The 25,683-nt window shown below is 41.6% G+C and overlaps 1 protein-coding gene across 2 annotated transcripts in view; it reads right to left on the bottom strand.

Annotated features, from left to right (window-relative positions):
- Window positions 1–1,559: 1,559 nt before the first annotated feature.
- The window catches only part of TET1 (tet methylcytosine dioxygenase 1), a 69,962-nt gene continuing 45,838 nt past the window's right edge, over window positions 1,560–25,683 (bottom strand). For both annotated transcript variants that reach the window (XM_062000789.1, XM_062000788.1), the window contains exons 8-11: window positions 25,004–25,093; window positions 24,418–24,555; window positions 15,603–15,942; window positions 1,560–12,399 (exon numbers count right to left, since the gene is read on the bottom strand). In XM_062000789.1, the coding sequence (XP_061856773.1) occupies window positions 11,258–12,399; window positions 15,603–15,942; window positions 24,418–24,555; window positions 25,004–25,093 (1,710 nt within the window). In that variant the 3' untranslated portion in view covers window positions 1,560–11,257. The remainder of the gene's footprint in view (window positions 12,400–15,602; window positions 15,943–24,417; window positions 24,556–25,003; window positions 25,094–25,683) is intronic.

Raw genomic sequence — 25,683 nt, 5'->3', positions numbered from 1 at the left:
ACACACTAGGCAGTGGGAATTCCGGGGGAGGCAATATTCAGTTGGCTGGCACTTCCTGAAAGGGAGCTGTAAAATGTTGCCTCTCATAATTATTTCTCCCTTGATCTCTTGGTCTGCTCCTAAGATTTAAGTGCCATTCCAGATTTACATGCCTCCTTAGACTCATGAGCTACAGGTTACAGACTAGCGTCAACCTGTATAATGTGTAGCTCTGTTGAAAGATTTGATGGTACAGTTTAGAGAAGGCCGGAGGAAAGCTGGGAGATGATGCTATGAGCACCCAGTAATGATTATCCTCTAAAAAGCAGCAAATCACAGGAATGTAAAGGCCTTCCTGTGGGATTACTACAGTCAGCTCCCAGGAACTAGATAAACCATATTACATAATGTAGGTTATTACTAGGGAATTAACTGCGGCCCTGAGGAAAGCAGCATTTTTCTGCCCTCAAGGAGATTCCAGTTGTCAGGAATATTACTGTAATGCCAGCTTTTGCTACTACACTCACTGGAGAAGAAGCAAACATGAACATTCAGAATCTTCTTCATCCTTTAGATCTAAAGACTAGGAATTATGTCTGTTTCTGCACTAAAATGTCACACAGCAAAGCTGACTAGCATTGAGGTCTGTTTTGTCTTGAGAAAAAATAACACACCCTCTGATTTGAAGCAACTAAAACCTGTTCTGTCTCCACTGGATAGGAATCAAAAGCCCCAGTAAATGATTCCTATAACCTTGCTCTGCCAGACAGGGCTGGCAGAAGAAAGACACTGTATAGACGTGTTCGCAAACGATTTGTCCTTGTGCAGTCTGAAGATGCACAAGTTCAGTGTTTTCTGGCTGCTTCTCTCACAGTATGGCTCTGCCCAGGCCAGGTCACTGCAGAAGCAAAGGCAGACTAACAAGGAGACCAGATAGATGAATGATGTACGCACATCCCTTTCCAATGCAGAAACCCTGCTGACTTGGCTGAACCTGCTGCCGTCCTGTAGGCCTGAGTTAATTCATCCATGTATTTCTATGGCTAAGAATGGTTCGTTATTAGTGCCAAGAGCAAAATATCTGCAGAGACAATGGTTCATAGAGTTAAAATGCTTCAATTAGCAATTACTTTCTTCCTTCTCCTTAACAAGATGTTTTACTGACTACAGGGTAAATTATATAAACGTAGAGCATCCAAAGACCGGTATTTTTATTGGACTAACTCCTTGCTATTGGCAGAACATCTTTGATGAGGTTCTCAGCACCCTCACATATGCTGCTGATTCTAACTTCCTTGTCCAAAATTTCAAGCCATGTAATGGTTGTAAGTGGACAGATAACTAGCATAGCTGTACTATGGAACGGGCATCAACTTTGCTGTAAGTTGTATGGTACAACTGGCCTAAATTTTGCATCTTTACGTCCTTCAGCATGATTTTGTTTCACTTTGTATCAGGAAAACAACTTCTTATTTACTTCTTGAAGCATTTTACAATATGAAATGCATGAAAAAATGCAGGAAAGAAAAATTAGACGACTGAGTGCAAAATAGAAGTATAAAATTTATTTAAAACCACCCACAAAGTTCTGTGTAATCAGGAATGATACCATTTGTAATAGTCTTTTTAAAAACTCATGACAAGATTTAAAATATATTTTCAATTACAGTATTCATTTAGCCTTATTCAGTTAGGACAATTAAAAAAAAGGAAAGTTTACGTTCTAAACAGATGAGACACACAAGAAAAATAGAACAGAACAGACAATTTCCACAACAACAATTTTTACATGTATGTTTCAATACTAGTATCGACATTTCAATGCATCTTGCTACATAAACATGAAATCATGTACAACAACTGCTTGCACCAAAAAACATAGCTTAATTAGATCTTTCAAGTAACATGCAGTCACAACTCACAAGTCTTCAAGTACTGCTGGTAAGGGTTCCCTTGTCTGCAAAGAAGATTTTAAGGTTCAGTTTCTCCGCTAGTGTAACTCCTCACAGCTCCACCAGCCTCAGGAAGCTGTGCTCAGTTATACTAGAAAAGAATCAGGCCCCAAATGTTTTCTGAGAAAAGAAGTTCTTTTTAAAATTTCTCCTGTCAATACTGTGACATAATGAAGTGCTTTTTCTTTCTGATTTTTTTCTCCCTGTACATCATTCTTTTGTTTAAAACGTTAATTTTGATGTAATGATCTAAATACAGTAGGTTGGTAGCTGGAAATAATCCAAACTCTCAAATTCAAGGTTGAAAAATAAATATCAGATGCATCCCAAAGAAAGAAATAGAAAGAGAGAAAAGAAGAAAGAGAAGGAAAAGGAATTGCTGCTTTTTTTTTTTTGCTTTTGCACACTGTTCATCTTTTAATTTTGCAAAGCAGGAAAGAATTCATTAGCCGTAGCATTTCAGTACAGCCTGTCCTTCCACACTGATGTTCTTTCCTACGACAGCAAATTCTGAACAGCATTTATGCCCTGCTACGAATGGTCACATGATGAAGAGCCGTCTCCTCTAAACTGAAAAAGTAATCACAGAATAATTGACTGAAATGTCTGAATGTTTGTATTGGTTAGAACTGGCTTTCTTTTCATGGCACTGGGATATCACATTTGTTTTTCTTGCCTACAGTTATTGTTTTCATTTTGAAGACATGAGATAAAGTTCAGACGCTGCCTTCTGAGCTGCCTGGATTAGCCTGGCATTCACAAGGGTAGTACCAAAGCTGTTCTCGTTAGGCTCTGCAGCATCACTGCACTTTAGAAATTTAAGAATGAAAATATATTTCCTTTCCCTCAAACTTGTTTTGAAAAAGAAGTTTTCTTTTGCATTGCTTTTCATAACTGCAATGTAGTGGGGCTTGATGCTTACATAAAGCTTCTACTGGCAGCCAGAGAAGCTCTGCATGACTCAAGCATGCAGGGTGGTGCCAACACCACAGTCTGGGCACTCAGAAAATGTTAGCTTTTAGCTTTGTGCCTCAAAATTCACCTCAGTGTGACAGCATCACACAATGCTGCACACCCTGTGGGGACTTAAGTCAGAAAAGAATGGAGTTGAGTAGATTGTCACAACCCCATTTTATATAAGCAAGTAAAGGGGATCAGGTTACGATAAAGAGAAGTATTTTAAGACAAATGACCAAAGCTTAGAAGTAGTGTTTTTGACTATTCTGAGATTTCTGGCCAGGACATGACCTAGAGGTACAAATCTTTTACCACATTTTCTTTGTAGACAATGTTGGGAAAAGGACAGCCAATAGAAGTATTTAGAACCCGATAAAAAACAAGCGAGCTTCTTTTCAACCTGCATTTCTAAACTAAGAACAATCTGGATGTTACCACACAGCATGTGTACAACAGGGATATCAGGAAACTGATTTCAGATGATGGTACAAATCAGTCCCTTGCTACCAGTTTTGATTTGTACTACTAACCTTTTAAAGCATGATCATTGTAACGGGATACCCTGAAGGATGTAAGCTAAATCAACAGCCATTTAAGGCCCTTTTATCCTTTAAATGAAATGCAAAGGACAGCTGTATAAATGAGAGTCAGGGCCTTCATTCTTAAAATAAGACAACTCCCAAATCCTAGACTCTTTTCCATTACAATATTCTAATAAAAATACAGATACACATGTAAAATATCGATCAGGTCACAAAACCTTCCACAACAGTATTAAAATGTTCTGTGGCAACAACTGCTGTACTGAACATCAAACTAACAGTTCTCTTGCTCCACTGCAACAGCACTTCTTTGGAATACAGTTCATCTGCTGTAGCTGGTAACTCTGTAGATCAGTTCCACATCGGTCCTCATCCTCCTTCTTACATAGGTAGTTTTTTTGAGGTCTACACCTGCATCCTCTGAATTTATAAGGAAAGCTGGTATGGTGTGCAAAGTAGTGCTGATAACTGTCTGTTCCTCAGTCACATGAAACAGAGCACCTCACCTTCTCGTTCAGTTATTTAGCACCCCAGTCTTGCATTCACTGCAAGGATGCTGATGAAAGAATCTGGCATTTTCATGTAAGTATGTGGACAAAAAAATACATATATAATGGTCCAGTAGAAAAAAAGGTAAGAAGATACTGTTGTGGGAGGAATTAATGAATCAGCATTGAGAAGCATCTTGCTCTTTTAAAGCTGCAGTTACAAGTATGTGGTTAAACAATATGGTGGGATGATGTCCTGGGGAACTGGACTGAAGGAAGAATCCTAAAGTCGTTTTGTCTCAGCAAGAGGAAAATGGTGATGCTGACAACCCTGTACCCTTTAATAAAAGGCAGTAACTACTCAATTATTTTCTGCTCAAGGTCAATCAATTCCACTTGCTTCTACAGAGGACGAACATCTTTCTTCCAAGCAGTACTATGTTAGTTAAGGCATTTAACTTACACAATAATTGGGTCTCTCATGAGGATTATGGCTGATCTAACCAGATGTAAAGAAACACTCCCGGCTCTTGTAGTTGTGCTGGGTCTGCCACAGTGGTCTGATGCTAAGATTTGAGCAGAGCTCATAGAGTGAATGGAAAGAGAGATCCTAGTAACAGAAGCAAAAACTTTGTGTTCTGAGAAGAGATGACTTTCCCTTCTGAGGGGAGAACAGTTTTCTAGTCTTGCAGGGTCTCTTTTGTTTGGTTACTTGAAGACAGAACAGAGAATAACAATTACATCAAGAAATCTGAAAATTAGCTGGAAAATTCAGTATTTGATTTAAAATATAAGAAAACACTGATTGTGACAGCCAATGACTTGTCCCTCTTTGTTCAAATGAAAAAAACATCCAGTTGGAATCTTCTAGGCTCCTTATGAGAAAACATGAAGTAAAATTCCCCTAGAACTGTCATATATCAAATAAGAGATGACTGAAAGAAAATGATTTTGAAAGAGTCACAAGGAGAATAAATTCTACTGATATTCCTGGGACAAGGACTGGCTGATGTACATACAAAGCAGCGTTGGCATGTGTGGGGATTTCAGGAGCAGGCTGACAGCTGTACTGCCAGTGCCGAGGACTGCAGCAGATCTGCAGAGGGATGGGAAGAACTTCTGGAGTAGGTATAAGCATTAAAAGCATTCAGCAGCAGGTCAGAACGTGATTAGTGCTGCATGTGAAAAGGGCTAACCACAGCAGATGCTCCACAGAGACCAGGGAGAGAAAAGTGGCTGTCACTAGTACAGTGTAGAAAGCAATACCTACTAATTAACACTAGTCAAATTAGGTGTTCTTCAGGGAGACAATACCGCATTATGTAGAATCAAGTCTTCATAATTTAGTCATGTATGTAAATGATAGTATTAAAGTTTTGCTCACTCCTCTAAAATAACCAAAAATGTTTTCACAAGGAGGTAATAAACACAAAATCTATTTTCAGCCACTCTTCAGGAGAAGCAATCCTTATGTATACTAGTGCCTAATTAGGTACTATGAGAAATCCTTGGTCTTTGAGAACATTTCAAGTAGAAAAAAACCTCATTCCTTTATGTAACTGTAATTTGCAGCAACATACTGGACACCACGCAGAAAACTTGTGAAAACTGACTAAATATCAGGTAATTCTGGAAACACCGAAGCCAGTTTCTGTACTGTTCCACTAAATAACCACTTACTCAGGACTTTTGACACTGGCCACTTTGTTTAAGATTAAAGGAGAACATAAATGTGTCATAGACTACATAAAAAAAACCCTCAGGAATTTAATGTACCCAAAAAAGTGACAATGTGAAGTAGCACCCTGGCACCTACAATGTGTGTACAGGGAAGACTCTTGTCTCTAAAGCCAGTCGCACCTTCACAGTGCTGCCTGCGACTCACTCATGCTGTGCCTCCCGTCAGCTTTCCACATCCTCCAACCTGACCATGGACAGGAGCAGCCGGCTGGTGATGACAGCAGCAGCACTCACTGCCCTGTTCATCTGCACAGATTAAAGAGAGGGCAACCAACTCACTCTCTCCTCTATATTTTGAGGTTTTTTCCTCCTAAACCAGTGTACACACTCAGAGGACAAAGGAGAGATTACTGTCTCCCGAGGAATCGTGGAAAGAGATGAATTTATACAGATATCCAGAGCTGTGAGACACTTCTTACTGGTCAGACACAGTGCCGTAAGACAGACATCGCAGCGCTGCACTGTGGTGTCACAGTAATCAATGGCAACTGTCTCTACAGTTCAGTTTTACAGAAATGTATTCCCTCTGCACTTCTTCCTGAAAGTCAGAGCAACATCTGATAACACTGAAGAGAAAGCCAGAACTTGCAAATGTGCTTGGACTGCTCCTCGTCTCCAATCATGTTATTTAAGATCAGATCACAGACAGCATGACAGGTCACAGTGGGCAGACACTTTCACTAGAAATAAATCACAATGTTGCAGAAGATACATCACAAAGAACCTAATCTGGATTTTAGTGACCACAAAACACCTGAAAGAGACTCTGCCTGAATCCAGTTGCTGCTAATGTACACAAACTGTGGAAGTGGACGTGCAATTCATTTTTCCATACATCTCAGGGCATGGTTATTTCCTCCTGTTAACCCAGATATTTCAGGATTTCTGTGGGAAAACAATAGAGAAAATCCCACACATATAGATGTGTATATATATAAATGGAACACAAAGCTGATGTCTGGTTGATAAAAGGAACTAACTTCAGAAGCGAAATTTAATGGGAAGTGAAGGAGCAAGACTGACCTTACATTTTAAATGTAAACCCGTGAAGATGCAGTTTTATTAGCAAGCCTCTGTGCTAATCCCTCACTGAACAACACATCAGATGAGATAAGTGCAACATGCTGTCAAGAGCGTAAGCCTGAAGGTGGTCTGAAATACACTTGTCTGCATGCCTGAAACTTCAGTGGAAGGTATTTATGTCTCTCTACAACAGACCTTGAGTCACTTCTCAAGCTACAAACAATGTCACCTCTGTGTTTAACTAGAAGTACACTTACTCCAAAATCTCTCTGTCTGTCCTTGCAAAACCTACTCATTGTAGGACTGTAAGGGTCTGAGTTGGCACAGACTACTCATACCCATCCAGTTAATATGAAAATTATATGAAAGCCTGATGAGTGGGCACATTGCAGTTGGTGGGGCTGCAGCAGCGTGAACAGGATCCAAATTCAACTCATCAAATTCAGCATAGCACTGCAATGATATTAAAAAGGCTTTTAAAACCCCCTAACAGTTGTATGTCACAATGTCAGTAAGGTTGTCATTTACTCATGTTTAACACAAAATGTTGCTTAAGATACTACAATTATTTCTTGTTCTAAGTACAGAGAAGCACTGTCAGAGGTGAGACAAGGGCTTTTAACAGCAGCTATTCCTCGGGAAAAGTTAGCTTAGAAAGTCCTTAAAAAACCCAAATGGAATGCAGCTGTTGCAGGGAGAAAGCCACGAGCAATTGAAAGTTCTTAAGAAGTTTTTTGGATCTTGTGACTAAAATATTTACAGAAATATTTTCTCTATTTTCTGTAACGCAACGGCACGTTACAGGAAGCACAGAGAAACTGCCCAAGTCTAATTCCCTATTCCACTGGGCACAACTGCAGTGACTCCTGCAGGGACTCAGCCAGTCCAACAGGCTCCTGCAGCAAGTGCTACTCCTTCCCTCGCGGCTGAAGGTGGAGTGGTGGTACTGGACCCCGTGAAGAAAAGGACAAGAGACGTTCCTTCTGGGAAGTCTGAAATGCCCCATGTTGGATCACAACAGTGTACTGTGAAAAGGGATCAAAAGGAAACCATACCCTACCAGCAGCACACACCTGAACCCATCTTCTGGTTTTACGCTCAGCAAAGTGCCAGCCCTTGGAAAGGAAAACAGGCCTGACCTAGCCAGCTACCTTAATTTTAGATGCAGCTCCTGATCTGGCCATCCAGGGAGGACTTTTGTTAAGGGTTAAGAACAAATTCCAAGTGGTTGTGTGAGCTGCAAAGGAAAGCACCAGACCCACACATTTGCAAATTTTAAGAGACAAAATACTGGTATAAAATGATACCCTTACTCAAAACAACATCATTTGCACACAAGACTGATAAATATTCCGAAATGTTACAATAAATAGCACGGTTTTATAGTTGTAAAAACAGCAAATAGTTGCATTTCCTATACTGCAGTACAGCACTAGGGAAGCAGAGTTTCTCAGCTCTGTGCAGGCTGCCGTGTGCCACAGTGTGGCCAGGTCACCTGCCTGCAGGGCACATCTGCAGAAAGGAGCTCTGGGACAGGCAGCCTGGGAAAGAGCACCACAAATCAGTCTTTACTGTAGAGATGATACATTTTTCTCAGGTAAGTAACCTTTATAAAGTAGTAACTGTGAGTTTTAGCACCTGTCAGTTAATAGCACAAACTACTATGTTTAGATACACTTTTCTCTGTTAAAACTGCCATTCCAAATACGGTAGCCCTGGAGTTGACAGAAGCCTATTGGTGCAGTCACCTGAGCAGTGACGTGCCAGGGGCTACACTTGGAGATATCCTTCCAGATCTACCTTTGGGATTCTCACTTCTTGGAGGGAAGCTGCTGGCATTTCAATGGAACATTGAGGTCTCCAATCATACATAAGTTAAACATGGGCATTTATAGGGGAAGATTCAAGTAAAAATGATGCACCTTAGCGGTCTGAACATTTTAAAAGGTAAAGAGATACCTCCGTAACTTACTAACTTTGTGTAGAAAAAAATCATATTCACATTGGAGCGCTGAACGATCAATGACTTCTTCAGTCTGCGTTATAGAAACTAAAGCTATCAGCACCATCAGTGAAACAACAAACCAATCTTTCCTGTCAGCGATCAGTTGTGGTGTGGGACAGGGGCTTTCAGATAGCAAACACGTGAAGGGAACCGCTGCAGAACGTACAGTACTACTCACTGTAGGGGAACTGGAATTGTTACTCATCTTCGGCTCACCAAAAATAGACAAGTTTTAAAATGGAAATCTAAGGCACACAAAATACCATAATGCTCTGATGTATACTGTATATTACACAGTCAAGAAGCATAAAACTGCTGGTACAAACGATGGCATAATATTGTTTTTGTTGCATTATTATTTACAATCCCTTCATATCCTCTATTTGAACTAGTATTAAGCTTTGAACTAAAATTTGCAGCATACCTGGTTTTTACAAATTGTACTTAAAATAGGTAAGATACAAAGAATGGGTTTGATTGGGCCATCCTCTGCCATCAGCTTTTTTGTTCATTTCGACAGGAATCTGTAGAATTGACTCAAGGGCGTTACAAGGCGATTGCTACTTCAGACCTGGCTCCTGCCAACACCACACGTCTGTGCAGTTGCACAGGAGACCGGTAACATTCAACTACAGCTGCATTTAAGTGTTTGTAGCACCAAGGCCCTAACTGGCACCATGTGTTAAAAATACGTGTGTACTTTTCGTACCAAAACTGTAAATACAGTGCTTACAGTTCAGCTTCTCAAGGAACAAGCACCTTGTCTAGGTTTTAAATAAAGCAGATCTAGATAGCTCATACTCCTCTGTTACAGCACCACTACATTACAACATTATCAAGTATATTATTAGTCTATTTTCACACTGGAGAACTCTGCCCCCGTTACACCTCTGGGTTAGGTGGCCGGAGAGGGCTCAGAGGCAGAGGTAAGATACAGCCTTTTCTCTGGGGCCCGACCCTGCAGCGCTCGGCAGGAGCCGAGTCCCGCGGGGCCCAAGGGGCTCTGCAGAGCCTCTCGTGGAGCGAGTCGCAGGGTGAGGCTGGTCCTTAGCTAACATTGTCATTTGGTAATTTGTTTAAATAAATAAGTTTAAAAAAGAAATACACAGGAGAGGAGAATCAGAAAGAAGAGTGGGATGCTACAGTATTTAAAAGCAGTGGAGTGTCTGGTTTTCCTCTGGTTTAGCAAATACTCATTTCATCATATGTCACTTTTTCAACAGAAACGGAGAACAAAACTTTCCTATGTTTGGAAGGAAGAACACAACCCTTTCTCATCAAACACACCCATCACTTCAAAAATGTACAAAACATATTTTGTAAGAAAACTGAACTTAGCAAGCTGGTGAATGTTACAGATAGGTCATTCTGAATGAAAACTTTGCTGCCCAGTGTCAGAATTTCACACGTTTCCAACACTTCTTTTGTGTTTCACCAATTATTTTTTTTTTCAGAACAGAATAAGGCAACTCTAGGGGGTATTTTTTAATCCCAAAACAATCCTACCCCTGAGGCATTAGGAACATTTGGTTGTCGTGTTAACTTATAATGTTCCAAATGAATGAGACTTATGCACTTATTGCTCAAAGAAATCGTAACCAACGCTGCCGTTAAAAACCCAAATAATGTTCATACCTCCCAATAGCAACACACACGTATCCACAAGACGTCTCCTCATTTCATGTTTGTACACTCTCTTGAAAAGAATAACATTTTCTAACTGTGGTTTATATGCAACATAAAATCTTCAATGAAAAAGGGCAAGTCTAAAAACAATCACATATGCTGTTAGCATACATACTGCAGCTGTAACAATACGGAACTCTACACAGCAAGAATAAAATGATTTCTTCTGTAGAGTATGCACAAACCTTAGACAATATGATCCTTATACTATACTATTCAAGTTAATTTTAAAAATAGAAAGTGCTTTTAAAATATATATTTACAGCTTAAAAACAACTTCCAGCCATCATTCCCGATAACTTCATTTCGTACATAATGACGATGCTAGAGAAAAAAATTCATTGGTTTTCCAAAAGATCCCTCCGTAATTTGGACAACATAGCAATGGTTGGAAGTTGTTAAAGCAATGGCACCATGAAGTAATAATTCAGCTTATTTATTTTTAACTGTTCGATGTGGTTAAGCACCAAGAGCTGTGTAGAGCTATTACTGTATAACTTGATTTAACACCATAAAATGTGAACCTGTTAAAATCCCTATAAATGACTTTTGTAGTAAACAGACTTGATTTAAAGCACCAAAATATAAATTCCTAAAGGTAATAAACTGAATGATTCGATCAAGGTTAATAACCTAAACAAAATCTTTTTTAGAATGTATTAAAACTATACAACTTTTTCTCTTTTTTTGCTTAAAATGTGCTTGAGCACCACCAAATGTTAAAGTCACAGTTTAAGAAGAAATCCCCCCCCTTTGTTTTTTTTTACCTCAGCCTTAAAATGGTTGAGATGAGCAAATAGTAAACGACACGAGACTTGTTCTTTAACAGCACCGTAAAGAAACACTGTGTAACACTGCACCAAGAGGAGGCTTCGATCCCACAACCTATGCCCAATGGTTGTAAGGCCCGGCGACTCGCGTGAGGGCGTACGAAGATACAGTTATTACGTTATCCTTAGTTACTGTTAATGCTCTGCGTGATGGAATTTGGTTGAACTCATTGTCTTCATAAAAAATATCTCTGTTTTCGCTCGTTTGCTTTGCTTTCCTGCTGCTGGAGCTCAGTTCGGTATTCTCCGCTCCTAAGCGTTCCGCTTCCTTCTCTTTTTCTTTCGCCCTCTCAGCCATCTTGGCTTCCCACATGGCTAAACCATGTTTTGGCTCATTTAAATTTTTGTGTTGGTAGAAAACCAAAGAAATTCTGGTGGGATGATTGCGGTTGGGTTTTTTAATAGGTGTGGTGGCGTGGAGTTCACGTCTTGCACATTCAATTAAGATAGAACCGTGTGAAGGTGCCACAGCGACCCCGCCAATGTCATCATCCAAAAAATTGTGCTCGCTGTCTGACCACAGTTCCTCAGCTTTTTCTTCGGAATCAGCCGGTTGTCCCAGTGCACTGTTTTGCCTTTCATCGGCACAGTCCAAATGGCACGGCTGTTCCCGATGGGAGCTGCCCTTTTGCACCGGGCAGCCGTGGGAACAGTCAGCTTCGTTCCCGGCTGCATCCTTTGCCGAAGAGCTTAGCGGTGCTGACGGATCGCAAGAGCCGATCAACTGCGAAGGAGAAGAATTGTCTAACTGAAGCTGACAATTCTGTCTGTCTGGCTGATGTTCAAGTATAGCGGGCGGGGGGTCTTTATGGGCTGGGGGGCCTGGAGCAGTGACCTCTGGAAGAACCGGTGGCACACCATTCACCTTATCATTCAGCAAAATTCCAGTATAATCTTTGACCGACACATCAAAGTTCTTACAATTAACATAAGGTGTCACGTGAGGTTGCTTACTGCTGCATTCAAAATACCCGTAGGGAACTGAAAAATCTTGTTGAATATTAGTCACTGCTGTTATGCCAGGCTTATGTGCTAAAGAGGAATATGGATGTAAACTATCCACCTTGAAAGGAGAGGAAGCCGTATACTGTTTCAGTAAGGAGCAATTTTTAGTAGTGTTTGAAGTATGTTTCATGGCATAGAGGTGATCAGAAGTCTCCATTTTTATTCCAGGCTTTAAAGGGTCTGTTTTGTTCCCTAAAAAAAATGCACACCACAAGTGTAAGTTACTTTTGGTCAACTTAATAAAATATACCTTCAGTAAGGTTTTCAAGCATGCTTTCAAATATGAAAAAGACACAAGATGACTACAGATTTTTAAAAATGGTTATTTTCAGCTTTTGAGGAACATCTCTACCACCATAAAGACACACACAATAACCTTGCTGAATTAAGGCCTTAACCTTTTCCAATCTGACTGTTGGTATATGAAACAGAAAGGTATTACACAGGGGGATGGATAAAACAAACAGATAAAATGAAATAACCACTCAGTCCCCATCCACACAGCTCACTGCTGCACAAGTGCTTTCCAGCCCTCAGCACTGCCTGGAGTATCAGGAAGCACTATGTAAAAGTTTTTACATAATTGATGAAATTTAGTCTGTCTGAAATGAAGCCTGGCAAACAGTCAAAACCCCTGGCTGCCTTAACCCTATATTATGGTCAAAGGAAAAAGTGTGTTTATAGATCTTGTCCATTGCAGCAAAGAGGTTACTGAATTACGATGACTGGTGCATTAGCAACTAAGTACTCAGACACACTCTTTAAAAAGAAGCATCTTGAAACACATTGCAGGTAAATCCATCCGTACAAAGCTGCAGCATGTGACTTTGCTGTCTTCCATCTAATTGGCACACATTAATTATTTCAGATCTTGATGGAGACATACTTGTTCAATGTGTGCCAGCTCCCTAATCAATTTCTGGTGCTGGCACCCTGCCGTGGTGCTGCTCCGTGGAACAGTCTCCTCAAATGATTCCTTTTCCTCATGGATAAGAACAATCCAGAGTCCACTGGAGTAACAGGAAAGAATCCCCTCAACTTAGATGGGCTTTGCCTCGTGCCCTGAAATCTCTTTACATGTGTTTTGCTGGCAAAGTGGTATCCCACAGAGAGCTCTCATGTAGCTTCATGAAGGACTGTCTCTGACTGTTTCTTCTTTGTTCCATAAATACACAGAACGTTTAATTGCTTTACCAAATACAGAAGAACTATTCTTCCGTCTTCTAATAATTTATAAAGAATGATGGATTAAACTCCATTCTTTCAACAGGAATGCAACAAAGGAAAAGTGGGATAAGCTATGGACACAACAGTATGCAGACACTGAAATTCTGGAGGGACATAAGGAAACCACAGCAACTCCTTAAAAACCTTTTCTATGAAATCAAAGTATTTAATTTTATTAACAATATCCCCCCCAAGCCCAGACCAAGGCCTTCCTCCAAAAGATTTGACACACAGCAGCATTTGAGAACTTCACTTTCAGTCATCTCTGAAAATCAATGTTAACAATCCACAGCAGCCTCAGAACCACCGTGGCTCCAGCAAACTCCCTGTCTCTTGCCAGAAGCTCCTTGCTCTGCAGGGCAAAGGAGTGGGGATTAAGTGAATTCAAATCTATGGGTAGAGGGAAATCAGGGATGATTCAGGGAAGGAGGCAGCAATTCAGGCAGTGCCACAGTGGGGGGTTACAATGTTGACATCTATTTTGAGGGATTCTACTGTCAAAGCTTCCTGACAAAACCTGGGCTTTTATGACACAAACTAAGTGCTTCTCTTCACTTCTTATTTTTTCTAGTTTTTCCATCTCTGAACAACTTTCTCACTCATAAAGTATTTCTTCTTCCTTGCTCTGTGACTTACTTTTACCAGCAGCCCTTTTAAATTACTTTACCAAAACACTTCAGGTCCAAACAAATTACGTAAGTCAGCCTGTTTACAGTTGTTTTATTATTTTTGCATGTTCAAGAAAAACCGTTCTGTGTTCCCAAAGCACATGGCAAAGCTCTGGGTGCTGCACCGTTTGTTAAAGGCACAAGGTTCAGGTATTCCTGCCTATTTGTAGGCTCACACACAGGTAGGTGGTGAATAACTCTGTTTCGGTGTTTCTAAACAACCTTCCAGTAAGATCACACAATTTCAGAGTTCCTTCCCAACCCAGAGCCCTCTGACACTTCCAGTCCACCCCAAGCCGGATGGAAGTTATTAATCATTGCTCCAGAGTTACTGTTGGATGTTGTCCTCAGCCTGAGAAGCTCTTTTATGTTTGTTTCCAAGCCTGGACTGTGTCTCCCAGACTTGCACATAGATTAATGCAAGGTCTGTGGAACCCCAAGGGGTGCCAGTCCCACTGCTGTTCTTGCTCCTACACCACCTTGCTCTCTGCAGAGCTCCTTGGTTGCCTCAGCTCCCCTGCCACAGCACAGGAGGGTGCTGAGTGCACGCTACAGAAATGTGTCCAATGGATTCCCTTTTTAAACATTTCATCCCTCCAAAATGCAGATGGTTCCTCTAAAGACATTGAATTATTATTCCCTCCCTTACATCTACTACATGCATCTGGATGTCTCTCCTGAAATACAACTCACAATTAGAGCAGGTTGGCCAATTTGCTTTAATTCCTTTTACATCTTTTTTCCCCTCTAACCACAGAAACTAAATCCATGGCTTCCTCCACCTCTTCCTTCCTTTCTACTTCTCATTCCTGCAAAGTCCCACAGAACAGTTCTGTCCTCCGAAGTACTGGCCCAAAATCTGGCCCCTGGTGCAGCAGCACAAATCAAACGTGCGCCCGCACAGTTCAGCTGAGTCACAGTTCTGTGCTGCACAAACACGTACCGTACTCTGCCCAGAGTAACAAACAGGGAAGACCTTCCACCTTCCTGCTGCCAGGTTCTCACTAGTAGGATTTCAAGGACAATTTGAGAAGCGCTGTCTTATTTGATAAAAGCGGGCGGGTTTTTTGCCTCTCTTGCTTTGCAGCAGCATCCCGCCGGTGACGGGATCGTATCAGCACTCACACTCTGCCTTTCAGAGGAAGCGGTGACACAGTTCTTGTGCTTGGAAATGACAGAAAGTCCTGTCGGTTATTTAGATAAACATTCCTACAATGGTGTTTTGAGATGATCCTACTGCCATTATTTATTAGAATAAGACAACTTGGAAAAATTTCACTGGTGCTCAGGCATCACCACACGCTTATTTTTGGGCAATCACCTGTTTTTTTCCTGTGCTGAGAGAACATTGACTACAATGACTGCCTCATTAGCCCCTAGAATGCAGAATATTCAAGTATTTTATAAAACTGAGAACTAAGGATCTTGTCTTCCCCTCTGATAGGTAAAAGGCAACACAGCAGCAGAATAGACTGTCAGAACTGAATAAGCTCCACTCACCCAAACAATGCAAGGCGTTGCCAAGATTTTCTGGGGCTTCAGTTTTTAGCTTTACTGGTGTTGAATATTTTTTATCTATTAACGTCTGCTTTTCACTGTGGGTCCTCCTTGTGTCTGGTTTCTTTTTCTTTGTAGCTCTGAGAGGCTCAGCTAACATCCGTACTTCTCTGGGAAAAGCTGTGAGCACCTGTATGGCTCCAGCTTTTATCTTCGCTTCCAGTCCCTCTTCAGTGCCAAATTCATCTGTTTGGGAAATTTTGTAAAGAGGTAACACGTGGAGCTGCTCGTCGCTCGGAATCACCCCCACTCGCCGGTTGTCTTCCTTCGTTAACGTGCACACCTGGCAGGAACAGAGACATTTACCAATGTGACCACAGGCATTGAATGCAAGAGTTACTCAGATATTTAAGCAGCTTTCCTAAACCTCACCAAGTGTTTTCCCAGTTTTACAGCCTCAGTGCTGTGGGTCTTTCAAATGCAAACCATCTAATAAAAATTCTTGATTTCTGATGATGCAACAAAATTATTGGTACTTGAAGAATAAGATTAAGGCACGTGTGTGGGGCCAGGAGGAAAGACTTCCACTATCCACAGGTATGTGCACATTGTGGTAAATAGCTGTAAATATGCTGTAAATTCCTAAACATTCAATTTTTTTGTTTGTTTTTTACACATATTTGCTGTTCAGCTTAATTTTTAAGGGTTACAAAATACAAAAATAAGGAAATAATACTTTTGGACTGAACAAGAAGTTTCTATAGTATGGAACTGATTGGTTTTTGGTTTTGGCTAGCAAGTGAAAAAAACCCCAGGAACAGTTACCCATACTGCCCTGTATTTCCAGCAAATCTCAGCTCTAACTCGCTCCCTCTCTGGTTTAAATTAACACCCTTCCCACCTCTGCCTGCCTGCTGCGATGGAGTCATGAGACACAGCACATGTTTGGTTTCTCTTAGGCTACTGACCTACTTTCTCTTGTTAAATGCTGTGGTGAGAGAACCTGGAGCCGAGAGAGGAATGTTGGTCAGATCCCCTTCGATAATGGCACATCAGGAAGGTGGATGAATATGCAAACTTATTGCAACAGTTTTCGTATGACAGTTCTCCCGGATCAGTGCGGAACATTTGCAGTGCTGATTTGCACCGTGTGGAGAGCCCCGGTCGTTCCTAACGCTACTCCTTCACCTTCAAAGCAGGGCCAGAACCAGCAGCGTGCTCCTGGCTTCATCCCCCGCTTTCCAAGGGATGGTGACTGCTTCACACACAGGAGCCAGCGCATGGTCACGCCACTTCCAGTTCCACTGCCTGCACCCTTATGAGCCTGCTGCTTTTCACAACTCCACTGCCAGGAAGCCGTGCATTAACGCCATGGCGTGGTTACGCTGCTGTTCCACAGGGACTCACTAAATACACTGGTACAGGAATCTGAGGGTCACCCAAGGGAGGAGATGATACTCCCTAAATGGAAGCGTTATCATCCCACCGTGGTGTAGGCTCAGTGTGACGCCTACCATACACAGTCAATCCAGTTTCCCAGAATCTCGTCACCATGCCTAACATTCCAGGGGAGAAGAATAACATTATTATTGGGGGGGAAGCCCAACATTTTTTATTTTATAGCACAACATTCACATAAAGGCATCACACAATTATTTCCAGGACAACAGATTTACGGAATCACAAACTAAAAATCCTAAATCAATAAGGTAGGGCTTAGGGCTTTATAAATAGCTATATGCAAAGCTTGACAGTTGCAGAGCAGCAAAAGGAGAAAGTCTGAGGGGCAGAGACAAGGGAGAAGAGCTTTTCGGGTGCCACTTTGAAAGGATCGAGAGAAGGGCTCTTAAGAAGGCAAAGTGAAGGGGCAATTAGCAGCTGATGAGTAGCGTTCACTGATGTGCTTGCTCCATGCGCACTTACCTTTGCTGGGCAGCCTTTGGGCTACGAGGAAGATTTAGAAAAGACAACAAGTTGTTCCATGAGCAGCCAATGATGCCTGGTTTCCTATGGACTCCTCCGTTCCCGCACTCCCACATGCCCTCCCCAGCCCCCTCACCCCTTTGTGCCCCTCTCCCACCCGCACCGGGCTCCAGCCAGTGGCATCAAGGAATCGCTCAGGTTGGAAAAGAGCTTAAAGATCACCAAAGACCTTTCAGATGATTCAAGTGGGGCCTGGCTGCAGGTGTCCATGGATTTGCCTGAGGCCAAAGCTCTGAGGACCCTGCTACCTGCTCCCAGAGAAGCCAACCCAGCTCTGCCACCCCCACTCAACAGTCACATTTCACACCGTGGAACAAGAGTTAAAACAGCCAAAGACAGTTCAGTTTCTGTAAAGTTCAGTGAAATCTGTCCAAATTCACCAGCAGATTCCAAGTTATTGGGGAAGGGTGAAGGAGGGTAGAACGTATAGAGAGCATTATTATGTATGACTCATAGAATCACAGAATGGTAGGGGTTGGAAGGGACCTTTAGAGATCATCTAGTCCAACCCCCCTGCAGAAGCAGGTTCAACTAGATCAGGTCATACAGGAACACGTCCACGTGGGTCTTGAAGACCTCCAGAGAAGGAGACTCCACACCCTCCCTGGGCAGCCTGTGCCAGTTCTTCATCACCCTCACAGTGAAATAGTTTTTCCTTATGCTTAAATGGAACTTTTTGTGTTCCAGCTTCATCCCATTACCCTTGTCCAGTTGCTAGATACAATAGAAAAATGGGATGTCCCAACCTCCTGACAATCATCATTTATATACTTATTAATGACGTCCCCCCTCAGTCTTCTCTAGACTAAACAGCCCCAGTTCCCGCAGCCTTTCCTCATAAGCACTCATGTTCTTAGCAAGCCCAGCACATCCTCCCCTTCCAAATTAAAACCAAAAGACAGGTTGCACAGAGTATTTAAAAGATAACTGAGAATCACATTCTTTCTCATGAGAACAAGTGTGAACTGAGCCCCTCTGGGATTACTGTACACATACAGCTCTCGGACTGGACTCACATACTAGTCTGAAGAAATGCCCCGATCTTGAAGACTCAATCCAAAACCTTGCTTACTTTGAACACCCTCATCCAAGTCACAGTTTTAAGCTACCATGCATTTCAACAGACACTTCCACGAACAATTGCTCTTAGGCATCTATTAGAGTTGTTCTTTTTCATTAAAACATTTACTCTTAAAAATGTATTCATCATCTGACTTACAACCAGGCCAAGCCAGATTACCTCTGCATTTTTACAGTGCTTGGCCTCGAGGGGAGCTTATGAGCAGAGACAAAAAAAATCAAAGCTCATGTTGGCTGAAGGAAAATGTATTTAAGAAAAAAACAGTGTTTGTTGCTATCACAAAGCCAACATCCTCTTTAGGACAAGAAAGCTAAAGATGTGGGCTGCAGCATATTGACAGAACTATACTGAAAGTACAGTGAACACCAACACACACACACACACAATATATTAAATACTGAGTGAGAACACATAAAATTAAGAAATTTGTGCACATTAAAAATCATGTTAAGTAACTGAACACCCATACACCTACAGCCTAAATACCATGACACCAAATTTCACATACCTCAAATATCATGGCCAGTTTCTCCCATAATAAATTTTAATCTAAACAGGTGCAGTGGCAAGTGGATAACTGAAAAGTTCATGGTACAGGGAGAACAGCTATCAATTAAGTCCCTACAGGTGAGGTAGTACTTTGCTGCTGAAGTAATCACCCAGTGAGAAACATCCATTTCAAAACCCACTGCAGTATTCAAATCTGTGCAAAACAGTTCATTATGAATTTTCAAGAGATGTTCTCATTGAGAAGTTAAAACCCGACCAAAACTCAACCCAAACAAGAGAAAACCCGGGATCCGGTCAAGGCCACTTGCCCAGCGAAGCTGCATGTCCTGCTGCTTTCAATACTTTTTCCAGAACATGCAGCTAAATCATCTAGATGCTCAAAAGCCAAAGAAAATGCTGGCCAAGTGGTTTGTTTAGGTTTCCCGTGTGCTTGGTGATCAAAACCATGACCTACTCTGGGTTAGTGATGTCACGGTAAAACTGACATATTCATAAAACTTTTATTTCTTTCAAACTCAAAACATGCCCATGCAATTCCCTCCACAGATCTCCAGAGAAACGTCTGCAGCCACACAGCTCCTGCTGCTGGGGCTCTTTGATCTGCCTTGGACTTCACATGGAGAAGTGATGCAGCCTTTTCCAGTATGTCCTAAGATCAGATGTTATACATTCAAGTTTCAGCAAAGCAGTCAAACAGCCTTTCTAAAGCTGACAGATGGAACCCGGTTTCCTACACACATCTTCCCTCCGCAGAGGGGAAGCAGAGAGGGGCCATTTGGGACTCTGGGGTGCTGCTGCTGACGCTTATCCCGACAAACAGGAACGACGCTGCATTTCCTTGACAACTGTTGTTTCATTGGTTTTTTTTATTGGCCTGTGATATCCTGACTCAGCCTATGTCAGTTTGAGAGGCAGAGAAGGGAATCTCAAACGTGTTTCCACTTTGAGCACCGTACAGACACAGGCTGTGTCCTGGGACAGCATTTCCGCAGCGTGTGCTGTAGCACGGGCCTGGGGCACAAACTGCTGCTGGCGGCTGCAAGTTGATGCAGTGAACTTCCAATGTTTCTCCATTCTCACAACATGAAGAGCAGTAACAAACTCCCTTCTTTTACAGCACTGGGGTGTTTCTCCTATTTGTTATTATCTGAACCACCAATGGAAGCATCCCATAATACTACAGCTCACAAAGCAACCAGTGGGCATGGTGCTAAGCATGGTCCATCCTTACACAGGATCTTGCTGTCATCTATTGCAAAAGCCTGAACCTGTTTGCAATGACTCAGTGAGCTGTGACTCCAGAAATACACTAAGTTATTGTATGAGATGGGGATTGTGTTCTTTTTAAGTAAATCAGAAACAGTTTATGGATGAACTGCTGACTGACACTACTTAGTCCTCCTGCCAATAATAAATTTTAGATTGAGATTCATCTTCCTCCCCTTCTGCAGTGTCTGCACCAGACTGGGTGGCACCAATGCCGACACATAACTGCAGCTGGTCTCTCTTCCTCAACTCCAGCAAAATGGATGAGACACTCCCACATAGATGCTGGAGAGCTCGTGACATCTGCATTAGCTCTTTTGCTCCATCACTGTAAAACCTCCTATGTCAGTGATTTAAATGGATTCATACAGGTATGAAGAACATGATCCTTTGCAGCTAATCCAGTAAAGAAACAAAAATCCTTACATTTCTCAGACTCTTTTAATAGCTATGAAGCTTTTAGGTGGCTGTTGCTCATTTAGTTTCGTATCCACAAGGAACACTGCGCCCTAACACTCTAATGTACATCAGTGGTCCTTAGGAGTACAAATGATATCAAACAGAGTCTGACAAAAATGGATAATATATTAATTGACTTAAAGATTCTTAAAAACCTCAATTTGTAGGCAGAAATTACTTTTGTTTCTTTCAGCATATACATTAGTTTATGCCTCTGTAGAACTGCCAAGTGTTTCCATTCTAACTCAGAGCAAACAGGAAATGTTAATTTTTATTTTTAGTTTTTCTACCAAAAAGCCACCCTGACAAATTCAGTTTTCCGCTAACCAGGAAAGATGTGCAGCAAATCAAATCCCCCACGGTAATGCTCAATTTCTGTCACTTCAGATGTGCTGTTCCATCTCACACCTGCAGAAGACATTCCCAAGATTTTGCCCCGCACCGCTAACAAAAACAACAGCCTCATTTATTTTCAGTCACATACAAATAAAGTGGCTGATCATTAAATGTATGTACCCAGAAGATACAAGATTGCTCTTCTGAAATTCATTCAGACACAGAACAATGAAATTATTATTAGCAGCTCCTTAGAGAATATAGTCTTTTAGGTGTACAGCAAACTCCCTCCTTATCATTAACCTCATAAAAGTGCTTTGCTGAATTCCCATGTCTGGTTTAAACAATTTAAATAGATTTCAGTGTACTGAGCAGCATTCCTTTCCAATTTGTGGTAAAAGTGATTCATCAATAACTGAAGGGAGAAAAAGGAAAGGTGTCACTTATGCCACAAGAAGTGGTGACAGAGCTGGTAGTGTTGGCAGATGCCGACTTGGAGGGTATTGATTTTAACTTTTTAGCCTAGAGGAACTTGAGAATTTGATAAATGGAGACTGTGTGTTGGAATAAGGATGAAGGGAAGAAATCTTACCAATGCTAATGAGGTGCAAGATGACAAGTGTACTTTGTACAGACTTTAACCTGTCACGTGTGACCTGTCACGTGTTTCCTTTTTTTGAGGAAAAAAAGAAATAAAATAGAAGGGGAAAATAGTAAATCAAGTTATGGATGTCTGAGGTTTGTAAACAGTGCAAATTGTTCTCATTCTGTTTGTTACCACACTATCAGAAAACGACCGTCTGTATGAAAGCTGTCACCTCAGTCAGATGTATTACTTGCCCATAAAAATGTCAGAGTTAAGATATAAATGACTCCTCCATCATTATTGTTACCAGTGATTTATCAGAAATCACAGTATATTTCAAACTAAGCTGGTAGCCAATGCATGGTCTTGAACTAGATGGGACTGCAGGAGGTGACCAGTCAGAGCTGAGAATCACACACAGCCATTTCTTTTTGTATTCTTATCAATACTTTTCTTACTTTATTACCAGATTTGATTAAACCAAAATTAATGCCTCTAATTTTGATTCTCATCAAAATTATCCAGATTGAAGAAAGTCCAGCATATCCTATTACCATGTCTATAAAACAACTAAATTCTTTGCTTTGGGGTTCCAACATGTTCGCCTGTACCTACACAAACAGCAAACTCGGCGTGTCCCATGAGTCACACCCGCACTTCCTGCTGGGAAGGCTGCACATAGATCCCCAGGGAACTCTGAACTCACCTTCCAAACACCCCAACTCAGGTCTATACATGGAGTGTTAACACTTGCAACTGTTTTCTAATATAGCCCTTTGTTACAAGTATGTATATTAAAGAGAAACCAAATCTACATCAAGAAAACACAAGGTACACTATAGTTATTTGTATGAGTGAGCTACCTGATGAAAATCAGATTCCAGGGCATAGTTTTCAGCTGTTACAATGTTCTGCAAGACTTACATGAAGAAAGACACAGAGAAATTCTGGCCTACACAATGACCTCACACAAGCCCTAATTTTCTGTGCTTCCTGGATTTGGAATTACTTACAAACACATCCCATACAGTCCATAGAAATAAAGCACCAACACCAGCAAAAAGTTGAAATAACACCAAATGATTACAGATAAATACATTTGCAGAATTATTCCCCAATACACTCCTCAAAAACAGGGCTAATTGCCCCTCCAGCCGCTTCAGCCACAGCTGATGACTTTTCTGGGATCCAGCACACCAGAACGAGTAGCAGGTTCAGCTTCTATTTGATTTTGTATTGAAGTCAGGAGGCAATGTAGCACTTAAAAATACTATTTTTTGAATACCTAAATGAAATTTCATTTTAAGTATCCTGTGCAGTTTGTCATGAAAGAAATGCTCATTTTCAAATCTGGGACCTTTTGAAGAGGTTTGAACTCCTGCGCTCAGAAGCTTTGAAATGACTGGACGTCCACATGGGCTTACTTGTAGCAATTCACTAATATTTGGCAAAGTACACTTCCAGTGTTTTCTTACAGAATATGGGCATACAAGTGGCATTCAGTGCTGGGCAAAAACACCAGCACACTCAGGACGGGCACTCCTGGTGCATCCTGACACCTGCTTCCACACTTGAAAGTGTGCCCACCGTACAGGCACACAACTGATACTAAACAACTGCACCAGCCAGCTCATGGCTCTTACACACAACTGTGACACGTTAGATGTAGGTGTAAATGCAACATTTGATTGAATCCCAGCAATGTACGAATTCAATTTTCATTTCCAAGTTTAAAAGATCATTTCTAGAGGAGCCAGAGATTTTACATAGGTTTTTTTTTCCCCCAGCTACACATCCTTCAGTAGAGAAATCACTCTTGAGTGTTACCTCTGCTGATGGACAGGATCATCCGGGCTATTTAGAACTCTGCAATGCTCTAGCTACTAAAAATACAGGTTGCCAGTTTCATCTTTTCTCCTTTGAGCTTGTCTTCGAGACTATAGTCTCAATTTCTAAATGATCACTTAACTAAGTAATTCCCAACCAATTTTCTCACTAGATATTGATTAAGGTATTCAGTACAATGACCACACCAAAACCCCCAAACCTGTGAGTTTTCCTTTCATACTGAGGTTTAAATATCACAATAGTCACCTGACTCCACCACGATACCAAACTCTCTACTTTCTGACCAGTAACTGTGTTAATGTGAAGCCTGGTAAGTGCACAGTGCAAGAAAAAGAGAATTTGATGAGAACTGTGTCTGGGGGAGGTAAATGAATAAAGAATCCATTTGGTTCAGTTGTTCCTCTACTGTAGCCTGTACAGCTACTTGCTTAGATAGTTCTTTCCCTTTGAACATCCCTCCCACCATGAACAGCTTGTCTATCCTATGGCCAGTCCTCTCCAAAGGGCTTGAATGTCTCAAAAGAAGAAAGGCATTTGTAGGAAGGATCCTTCCCATACCCTTTTTGACCTGTTCTGTAATAAGATGAACTTACATCCCCTGCAGATGGGAATTCATAAATGGCAACATGCAGTAAATTTCATACACCTTAACTAACTTCATGCAAACACACCCACTAAACCAAGCAGCACTTTAAAACAAAGTCATCCCAATAGTAAACAGTCCAAAGGAGAAACTGCTGGGTACATACCACGGTGCTTCCATTGTGCATGTTGTGGGTGTCCTTGTGGGCATGGGCACAGAAATCTATGCAAGCTGTTACCCCAGAGAAAGGCCGACCGTCCTTGGATCCCAGCCGGCAGTCCGGGCCCATGTGCTCATTTTCCACCTGGAAGCAAAATAAACTACAGGTACTTGGGACTGAAAGTGAGCGACTTGGAACCCCAAGAGCCTCAACTGCACCTGTGACTGAATAAATGCAGCCAGGAAGAATGATCAGAGAGGGCATATTCTCCTATGAGACATGCAACATCTATGACTGGATTGCAACAGGATAATTGTCTCAATGAAAGCCAAAGTGTCTTTAATAAAAAGTTTATCTACAGTATGATCTCCCAGCTTTTACATGGGCATAGCTTGGGGCGTAACTTAATCATCGGCTGAAATAAAAAAGGTGCAGTATTTTAAAGCCAGTCAAGTGATGCAACCGCTGTGAGCACGCAAGGGGGCTCCCACATCCACAAAGCCTGTGGCTTCTAACCACAAACATGCTTTGGGGTTTCACCTTTTCAAATTCTGCTGCCCGTTCAGAGCTACAGTTGCTGAAGGTGACCTACCTGGTTCTGGAAAGCCTCAGGAGCAAGTTTTTTATAAACCGGAGCCACATCAGTAGCTAAAGTTTGCAAATTATTTTCAAGCAGTTCCTCCTGCAGAGAAAGGCAACATTCAGAGCACTGAAATTCACTTTAAAAGGTAATCCAGTTTAGAGATGCCTGACAAGTCAGCAAAGCTAAGAGAGTCCACTTCTATCTTAATATCTTATTAATTTGACTTGTGTTGTGCTGCCTTTTGTCACAAACCATGAATAAGCCCTACTTTTGCATGATTGAAGTACCAAAATTGTTAAATACAAGTCAATCCAATAGCAACGGAGAATATCTGCTTGGGCAAAGAAACCCAGCACACAACAACTAAGTTCTGCATCATTTCCCTCTCCCAATACATGGACAGTCAAGGAATGAGATACATTTCACACAACACAGTGAAGTAACAGCCAGAGGACAAAAATGACACCACATGCTGAGTGGAGGTGGAAGCCCAGGCCTTCTTTTAGTGTTCTGCTTATGGGGCCTTAACGTCCAACTTGAGAGTCCTGCTGAAGAGACCCCGCGTTTCCAATGCCTTTTTCTTATGTGTAACTCCCCGTCATGGTTTAGCAAGGAGCAGCTTTTGCTTGGTAACAGGGGGAGGGAGTTGCAGTGAAGACCTGGTAAAGAGTTTTTGGACTCTCCCCCAG

Source organism: Colius striatus, chromosome 8 (genome assembly GCF_028858725.1).
Source record: "Colius striatus isolate bColStr4 chromosome 8, bColStr4.1.hap1, whole genome shotgun sequence".
NCBI classification, from domain to species: domain Eukaryota; kingdom Metazoa; phylum Chordata; class Aves; order Coliiformes; family Coliidae; genus Colius; species Colius striatus.
The sequence above is the reverse complement of the archived record's forward strand: the minus strand, read 5'-3'. Positions and strand labels throughout refer to the sequence as shown.